Raw genomic sequence first — 9525 nt, 5'->3', positions numbered from 1 at the left:
AGGGGAGCCCCGGCATCCCGGGGCCCGGCACTGCCGCCATCTGCCCAGGCTGGGCCCTCTGCCCCGACTGGGCCGCTGCTTCCTCCGGCTCTCTCCCCAAGGCCGCCGACGCGGAGGCACCCCCCATACCAGATCCGGACCTCCAGCGCTCAAGGTCATCAAGGCGCTCGAGGACCCTGGCCCAAGAGAGAGAAGACATGTCCCGTTGAGAATCAGGTGGAGCCAACCCCATTCCCACCAACGGGCCCACCACGGGGGCCCCCTACAGGTTAGCCCTAGCCCGCTCCGAGGGCCTCGTTGCCCTCCTAGGCCTAGCTACCGGCTGGGCCGGCAGGGCCGAGGCCCTTTGCCTCTTGGGGCCCATATGGGCTACACAAGGCCCACTAGTGTGATAAAATATACCACACTCCCAGCCCACGTGGTATTTGTCTAGTATATACTATCTATGAAAGCAATATGGTGTGCAATATATATGTTATTTTATTATTTATTTTTTGACTTCTTTTTTAAACACAATGAGGCTAGAGCCAAAAAAGGCCCCAAGCCCCAAACGTGGGAAGCCGATGGCCTCTGCTCGGCGCAAGCCGAGAAGGAGCAGCAAAGCTGCCACCGGGGCCTGCCCTCCCTCCGTGCAGGGGCTCACACAGCCTTCACCACCTCCCCCGCTCACGGGAAAGGCCGGCCGGACTCAAATCTCCAGCGAGCCCTGGCCCGCCGATCAATCCCCCTCGCTCCCGAGGGGGACGACGAAAAGTGCTCTCCCTCGCTCCTGAGGAGGAGACTCCAAAGCCGAAACGGCAAGCCAGCCGCAACCACCGCCTTTCCGCCGGACCCAAACGCCGCTCTGCTCCAAAGGCCTCCGATGAGGCAACCAAAATGGCGGCCGCAATGAGGCAGCCCCCAAAATGGCGGAAAGGAGCAGACACCCAGCCGAGTGTCTGCTCTGAACGCTGTCTGGGCGAAAAGGCTGAGCCCGGGCCTGCACGCCCTTTTATAGGACTGGCAGGCCCCGCCCGGACACATCACGATCAGGCCATTCTGGCCCGATCCTCGGCCGAAGTCTCGTGCAATCTCGCGAGACTTCGGCCGATCCAACATGGCGGCTACGCCATGTGTCCTGTTGTCTGCCCGGCCCTCCTGCAAAAGGCACCGGCGGATAAGTCCGCCGGCGCCATTTCGGTCCTCATGTATGTATGTATGTATGTATGTATGTATGTATGTATGTATGTTTGTTTGTTTGTTTGTTTGTTTATTAGATTTCTATGTTGCCCTTCTTGAGGCGACTCAATTATATATAATTCCTTCAATCATTCAGCATATGAAGTAAGCTCCAGGCCCTTATCATCTTTGTTGCTCTTCTCTGTACTCTTTCTAGGGTCTCAACATTTTTTTTTGTATTGTGGTGTCCAGAACTGGATAGTGTATTCCAAAGAGATCTCATTGTAACCTAAAGTACTATTATTTCATTGATCTTGAAACTATTCCTCTGTTTATGCAGCCTAGGACTGCTTTGACATTTTTTGTCAGCTACCGCACTCTATTGGTTTATACTATAATTGGTGGACTATTAGAACACATTGATTTTTCTCACAGTTACTGTGTCAGGGTTCCAGATAGCATCCAAACTTAAATCAGAGTCCAAGGCAAAGTATTCCTCAAAGTTCCAATTTATTACTGGAGCCATGCTAGCACCACAGTGAGAAACCCAAATCTGATGCTTCCAAAATTTTCCACCCAGTTGAAAGTTTGCACACCTTGTTCCCCACTCTTAAACTTGTCACATTGCCCACTCAGGTTCTGCCAATGTGGCCATTCCTCCTCCTAGCTTCCGGGCAGGTGGTGGGCAAAGGATGACCTTGAACATCTCATAAGAATGTGTTGTGGTCAAATCTGCTCCCTCATGAAATCACCCCTCCCCAGATTTCCATAGTCATCAGACCTTCTAATGGTAGTATGGCAAGCTGATGATTCCCCTCCAAATTCTGCATTGGCTTGACATACTACTGTTGAGCCAGGTACTACCTATTCTATACCTGTCCATTTGGTTTTTCTTGTGTTTATGTATGGTTCTTATTTTTCTCACTGCTAAATTGCATTTTGTTGGACAGGGCCCAGTATTCAAGTCTGCCTTTTGTGTCTTAAGACTCTTTTCTAAAGTATTTGCTAATTACTCCAGTTTGGCATCGTTTGATGAGTTGCTTTCTATCATATCATCTAGATCATTTATGAAAATATTGAAGAGCACTGGGACCAAAATAGAAGCTCCTGATACAGAATATTCTGCAATAAAGTATAATTATTTATGAAACGGGTAGGAAGCTATGGCATAAGCTCTAGAGGCCTTCTTAGATGTATTTTTCTCATGTTTTCTCTTTGAACTTCATCTCCATTCTTTGCAGCTGCTTTACATCCTGTATCTAATTTAGCAGCTACTTTGCAGCTTAAGCATTAAATGCAAAACAAATGAACTCTGTTTGATTTTTAAAGAGGTTAGTTATCACTGCCCAAACATTTCTAATCTTTATCAAATATTTGCCAAGGAAATTACAGCATCTTCAACTTCTTGTAGGCTAAATCTCAAAGGAAGACTGTTCACCAAGTACCTGCATTGATTATATGCCTATGAAATTGATGATACTCATTCTGTTTCCACACTTATTGAAATATTAAGAAAATATGTCACAAACCACCTTTTAATTGTGGAATTGGGATGCTTAGGGTTTAATATCATTCATTCAAAGCAGAAAAATGATCTCTGGTATATAGCTAAGACCAACAAATAAAGTGAAAGTGCTTATCTATAATATATTTTTAGGGCTTGTGCCAGCATGATCGAAAGCATTGCACTGTTCCAGAGCATGGTTTTATTTGCAGGCAACTCTCTACAATACAGACATAAATTTATACCTATGGAACCAGGTTCTTGCTCCCAAAGTAATAATTTTAACAAATGTTGAAAAAGTTTAAATGTTTTAAACAATCCTGAACTGAATTTATATGATTCAGTTACAATTTATAGGCATGGGGAAACAGTATTCAAGAGCTTGATTGCCTGAGAGCTTTCTCCCATTAATTTTACCATTTGTGTAAAGCCACTGTGGAAAACATCCATGTGAACTTTCAGGATCAGCTGTCGCTGATGATTCTTAGCTGTAGATTGCCACTTAGACTAGCCAAAGAGACCATAGAAAGCTTGAAACAGTACCTGAAAACTTTAGGGGTTTGAATGGGGAAAAATAAGCTTAATTTTTTTCAAGATTGATATACAATCTATCAATATACAATGTATCAATATAATTCTTAGTAGTTATGGGATGAGTCACACTTCCCTCCTAGGTTTTGCATGACTTGAGGATCCTCTTGTACTCACAAGCATAGTTCCCTGTAAGCTGCGCAGTGCGCTATAGCGCAGAGGTTTCTACTCGTCGGCCCGGGAATTTCAAATTTAGCGCAGAGGACCGACCTCCGTGCTGGAATTTGAAATCAGAACGGTTGCTGCTCTACAACATAGGGCAGCAACAGTTCCTTAAGCAAAGGCGGGAAACAAAGTGCAAAGTGGCCAATCACAGCAGGCCCGCTTTCTTCCCCGCCCCTTAAATCCTGGATTTTCTCCTCCCCGCCCTCTGGCAGCCAAACGGTTGTTTAGCTGACGTTGGGTAAGGTAAGAAAATCGGGCCTCGGCTCTAAGCCTCGGTGGGGTGGGGGTTGCCGCCGGATTGCCGAGACGGGTGAGGCAGGGCTGGTGGCGCAGCCCACCGCTAGGCCTCTAAGCCTCGGTGTGTGTGTGTGTGTGTTGCTGCCGACCGGGTGCCTCGTTGGTGTGCGTGTGTGGGGTTGCCGCCGCCCGCCGACTGCCGAGAGTGACGCAGCAAAGTAAGAGGGCTGGTGGCGCAAGGCCTCTAAGCCTCAGTGTGTGTGTGTGGGGGGGGGTTTGCCGCCGATCGGGTGCCTCGTCGGTGTGCGTGTGTGGGGTTGCCGCGCTGACTGCCGAGTGACGCAGCAAAGTAAGAGGGCTGGTGGCGCAGCCCAGCGCTAGGCCTGTAAGCCTCGGTGTGTGTGTGGAGGGGGGAGGTTGCCGCCGACCGGGTGCCTCGTCGGTGTGGGTGTTCTAGGCCTCTAAGCCTGGGGGGTGCCGACGACCGGGCGTGTTACCTTTCCGCGGGGCCCTCTTACTTGCGCCTTCCGAGAGTCCGACTTTTCCGGCAGCTGCAGCGCTCCGCCTGGCTGGAGTTTCCCTTGCGGAGGCCGCGTATGAGCTTTGGGGCTCGAAGGGAGGAAGGGTGGCTGGCCGGCAGCAGCGGCACCCTTCCTCCCGGCCCCAAAGCTCACACGCGGCCGCCACAAGGGAAGCCCCAGCCGGACGGAGCGCACGGCAAAATAAGAAGAAAAGATCCCGCGGAAAGGCGCGGGGGAGGCGCGCCTCACAGCTGACATTTTCTTCTTTTTTTGCGCTGCACTCCGCCCGGCTCGAGCTTCCATGTCCAAACGCCGCGTCGGTGCCTCTGTTCGGGCCGCCCGCCGCTATTGCCCGGTGCCGCCGTCCTACCGCCGCCGCCGCCGCCCTCCCGCTGCCGCCGGCCACCCTTCCTCCCTCCGGCTCCGGGCCCCAAAGCTCACACGCGGCCGCCACAAGGGAAGCCCCAGCCGGACGGAGCGCACGGCAAAATAAGAAGAAAAGATCCCGCGGAAAGGCGCGGGGGAGGCGCGCCTCACAGCTGACATTTTCTTCTTTTTTTGCGCTGCACTCCGCCCGGCTCGAGCTTCCATGTCCAAACGCCGCGTCGGTGCCTCTGTTCGGGCCGCCCGCCGCTATTGCCCGGTGCCGCCGTCCTACCGCCGCCGCCGCCGCCCTCCCGCTGCCGCCGGCCACCCTTCCTCCCTCCGGCTCCGGGCCCCAAAGCTCACACGCGGCCGCCACAAGGGAAGCCCCAGCCGGACGGAGCGCACGGCAAAATAAGAAGAAAAGATCCCGCGGAAAGGCGCGGGGGAGGCGCGCCTCACAGCTGACATTTTCTTCTTTTTTTGCGCTGCACTCCGCCCGGCTCGAGCTTCCATGTCCAAACGCCGCGTCGGTGCCTCTGTTCGGGCCGCCCGCCGCTATTGCCCGGTGCCGCCGTCCTACCGCCGCCGCCGCCGCCCTCCCGCTGCCGCCGGCCACCCTTCCTCCCTCCGGCTCCGGGCCCCAAAGCTCACACGCGGCCGCCACAAGGGAAGCCCCAGCCGGACGGAGCGCACGGCAAAATAAGAAGAAAAGATCCCGCCGAAAGGCGGGGGGGAGGCGCGCCTCACAGCTGACATTTTCTTCTTTTTTTGCGCTGCACTCCGCCCGGCTCGAGCTTCCATGTCCAAACGCCGCGTCGGTGCCTCTGTTCGGGCCGCCCGCCGCTATTGCCCGGTGCCGCCGTCCTACCGCCGCCGCCGCCGCCCTCCCGCTGCCGCCGGCCACCCTTCCTCCCTCCGGCTCCGGGCCCCAAAGCTCACACGCGGCCGCCACAAGGGAAGCCCCAGCCGGACGGAGCGCACGGCAAAATAAGAAGAAAAGATCCCGCCGAAAGGCGGGATCTTCTTGTTTTGCGCTGCACTCTGCCCGGCTCCAGCTTCCCTTGCGGCGGCCGCGGAGTAGCCACCTCACAGCTGACCACCTTCTGCCAGCTGCTGCGGCTGCCTGGTGTACGAAAAAGAGAGAGAGAGAGAGAAAGAGAAAGCAAGAGAGAGAGAGAGAGATACAGCAAGAGAGGGGGGGAGAGAAAGAGAGGAAGCAAAAAAGAGAGAAAGAGGGGGGAAGGAGGGAGAGGGAAGGACATGGAGGGAGGGAAGGGGGGAGATAGAAAGAGCAAGAAAGAGGAAGAAACAGGAAGGAAGAGAGAAAGAAAGAGGAGAGAGAGGGAAAGAAAGAGGAAGGAAGGGAGAGGGAAATAGGGAGGGAGAGATAGAAAGGAAAGAGGGAGGATGAGATAGAAAAGAAGGAGAGGGGGAAAGTAGGATAGAGAGAGGGAAAAGGAAGGGAGAGATAGAGGCAGGGGGAGAGAAAAATAGAAAGGAAAGAGGGAGAGAGGAGAGGGGGCAGCGATTATTTTTAAAAAAGCAAATAATGATAAAATAATTACTTTTATCCTTTCCTGGTCTTCTAGGGTTAATCAGTAAGACTTTCTTCAAAATTAAAAAGTAAAGCACTAGCTCAAGCTATTTGACTAAATGTATTTCAATTTTCTCTGTATTCAATTTCTTCCTAGGACAAGAGAGATTCCAAACATTGAAGAGAAAGGGAGAGAAAGAGGGAGAAAGGCAGGGAAAGAAAAATTATTTCTGTGCTCAAGGCAGGACGACTAGAGAAGGTGAACCTTAATCGCCTTTTCAAAGTTGGTGTCATTTTTTATTGCCATGTTATACTTTCCAGATCATCATCCCTGAAAATGTACAATGCAAAAATTATATTTAACCCTGCTGTTCTCGTCCTTGGGTCCTTTTAGATCCAAAACAAAATTGTAAAAGAATTTTCCCTGCATGTCTGAAACTTGAAATTACATGACTTTATCTCATTTGAGGGGTTCTTCTTTCTAAGGGGTGTGTGTGTTTTGCTTGTTTAATTTTTGCTGGGCAAAAATACTTACACTTGCATTCATGCTGGTGCTTTTAGACCTGGAGTAAAAAAGTTTGGTTCTAGCTATTGGAAGTGTTTTTTTGAATACTTTTTTCCTGAACATTTCTGAACGTAATGAAATGAAAAATGAAATGAAAAAAATGATGCTTATTTGTTTATTTTGCTCAGAAAATGGCTAATCTTATCTATCTATAAATTGAAAAAATTACACACAGCTGGGAGGGGATTTTCTGAGCAAAATAAACAAATAAGCATTCAGTAAGTGCATCACTTGATTTTTTAATTTTTTATTTATTTTCTCAGAGGTTGCATAAAATCAGTGGCGACGCCAACAAGACTGCAAGCCCCTCATTCAATGGCAGACAAGGCTTCTGGCAGTGGTGCTTCACAAGGCTTGAAGCGCAAAGCTAATGATAGTAGTACTGGGGCTGGGCTAAATTTCCCGAAGAAAAGCTTAAAGTTTAAGCCTGAGTGGCTGAATGAGTTGGTGGAAACTAAACTGCCAACCTCAAGTAAAAACCAAATGACAAAACTGGGCAATATCTTCACTTATAGTGAAAATAATGAAGATATTGTTTGCCAGATATGCAAAGAAGCCCGTGCAGGTTGCCCATTCGCCACCGGAAAGAAATGGGTTGATTGGAAGATTGATTATTTGAAGCGTCACATCATTCAAAAGGTTCACCTGGATTCGGTCACCAAATTACAGTACCAGAAATCTGGAGGGCTGCAGAGACTACTGACTGAAAGTGCAGAAGACAGAGCGAAGAGAAAAGAAGTTTCCCTGCGAAGAAATGCCAGGGCTGATGGAGTTAAAGTTTTGATTGACAATGTATTGCTGGCCATAAAAATGGATGCGTCGATGTTATCAGTCCAAGACGTACATGACCATATAGGAAGGTATGTTTCCATTCCAGAGAGCTGGCGCAGCAAGAATTATGCCTTTGAATTTGTGGAGTGCATCAACGCAGTTGTTCAGAGGGAAGTATTGCATGAACTTTGTAATGCCAGTTGCCATACTCTTATTGTCGATGAAAGCACTGATATAACATTAACCAAAATGTTGATTTTGTATGCTAAATTCCGCCCATCTAATGCCACAATTTATAAGACCATGTTTATAGGAATTTTAAAGTTGTCAGCTTGCAACAGCACAGCAATCACAACAGCCATAAAGGAGTTCTATGCTGCGAACAACATCGACCTTCAAAAGATGGTCATGCTTACGTCAGATGGTGCATCTGTGATGCTGGGCAAGAATAATGGCGTGGCTGCACAGCTTCGTCGAGATGTGTCCCATTTGCTAGAACAGCACTGTGTGGCACACCGAGAAGACCTTGGGATTGATGATGCGTGTAAGGATATCCCATTGATGAAAGTCATTGAGACTTTACTGCGAAGTGTCTACAGTATATTCGCCCGCTCCACTCTGAAGAAACAAGCATTTATAGATTTAGCAGCCATTATGGAATGTGATTCGGTAGCCTTCAGAGCTTTGAATGAGGTACGATGGCTTTCCAGACATTTCGCATTGCAAGCATTAATGAGAAACATTCCAGTTTTGGTTGAGTACTGTAAAGAAGAATACAGCGATCCAACATGTAAATATTGCTACAAAAAGTTGACAAATACACAGGTTCATGCTGCACTGATCGTGTTTGATGATGTTGTTTGCGAATTGGCTGAATTGAACAAGCTATTGCAAAGAAGCAACCTGACACCAATTGAAGCTGCTCAGTTTGTGAGGGCCAGAGTAGCCAAGCTTCGCATTCAGTATTTAGGCGAAACAGTTCACTGGAATGAAAAAGTTCATGACTATATGCAAAGCAACCCAGACATTAACATGACTCCCATACTGAAATTTATTGAATGTTTGTGCTTCCATCTTGAAAGTCGCTTTCCAGAGAATGAGTTGACAGATTGGAATATATTTGACACTGCTGCTCTGTCAAAGGTGACCACTTTTAATTTTGGGAGAACTGAAATTGCAACCCTGGTTGGAAAATTTCAGCATTTCTTTGATAATTTTGATGAAGTCAGCATCACATCAGCTGTACAGAAACAATATTGTGACTTCAGATTTCTGATCTCAGAAAAATTCAAGTCTGGATCAATGCACTCATTCGATGATGTGGTGCAGTTTGCACTGAAAGACCAACAGTTTGGAACTCTGTCACGTCTGCTGGATATTTGCGCAACTTTCCAAGCATCAAGTGCTGATTGTGAACGAGGTTTCAGCCTGATGAATGCCATCAAGAACAAAGTTCGTAATAAGTTGCAACCTGAGCACTTGGATATGCTGATGCGAATCCGCACTTACCAGACTTCAGGGACACAAGTTGATCTTGACAAAGTGTACTTGGAATGGTCATCAATGAAAGACAGACGTGAGAAACTCTAAGGTGAGCCTGAGCCATACTTTCAGTGAGTAACCAGTTTTCCAATAACTCTGATTCCTGTTTTGACTTATAGTTAAAAGCAGTTAATATTTTTGATCTGACCGATTGATCTTGGCAACGATGGAGTGGACAAAGACAAAGATGGAATGGACAAAGACAAAGATGGAATGGACAAAGACAACAATGGAATGGTCATCATGAATGAAAGACAGATGTGAGAACCTCAAAGGTGAGCCTGAGCCATACTTTCAGTGAGTAACCAGTTTTCCAATAATTCTGATTCCTGTTTTGACTTATAGTTAAAAGCAGTTAATATTTTTGATCTGACCGATTGATCTTGGCAACGATGGAGTGGACAAAGACAAAGATGGAATGGACAAAGACAACAATGGAATGGACAAAGACAACAATGGAATGGTCATCATGAATGAAAGACAGACGTGAGAACCTCAAAGGTGAGCCTGAGCCATACTTTCAGTGAGTAACCAGTTTTCCAATAATTCTGATTCCTGTTTTGACTTATAG

General features: G+C 48.3%; 1 protein-coding gene across 1 annotated transcript; it reads left to right on the top strand.

Annotated features, from left to right (window-relative positions):
• The first annotated feature begins 6262 nt into the window (after nt 1–6262).
• On the top strand, nt 6263–9088 carry LOC139157203 (zinc finger protein 862-like). The gene is made up of 2 exons (XM_070733720.1): nt 6263–6335; nt 6905–9088. Exon 2 carries the CDS (start codon nt 6957–6959, stop codon nt 9000–9002), a length of 2046 nt encoding a protein of 681 aa, XP_070589821.1. The 5' UTR covers nt 6263–6335; nt 6905–6956; the 3' UTR covers nt 9003–9088.
• Nucleotides 9089–9525: the final 437 nt, after the last annotated feature.

Source organism: Erythrolamprus reginae, chromosome 1 (assembly GCF_031021105.1).
Source record: "Erythrolamprus reginae isolate rEryReg1 chromosome 1, rEryReg1.hap1, whole genome shotgun sequence".
In the NCBI taxonomy this organism is placed as follows: Eukaryota; Metazoa; Chordata; class Lepidosauria; order Squamata; family Dipsadidae; genus Erythrolamprus; species Erythrolamprus reginae.
The sequence above is the reverse complement of the archived record's forward strand: the minus strand, read 5'-3'. Positions and strand labels throughout refer to the sequence as shown.

What these genes read in the sequence shown, in the direction of transcription:
- LOC139157203 (XM_070733720.1), top strand. Translation starts at nt 6,957, where the DNA reads ATGGCAGACAAGGCTTCTGGCAGTGGTGCTTCACAAGGCTTGAAGCGC.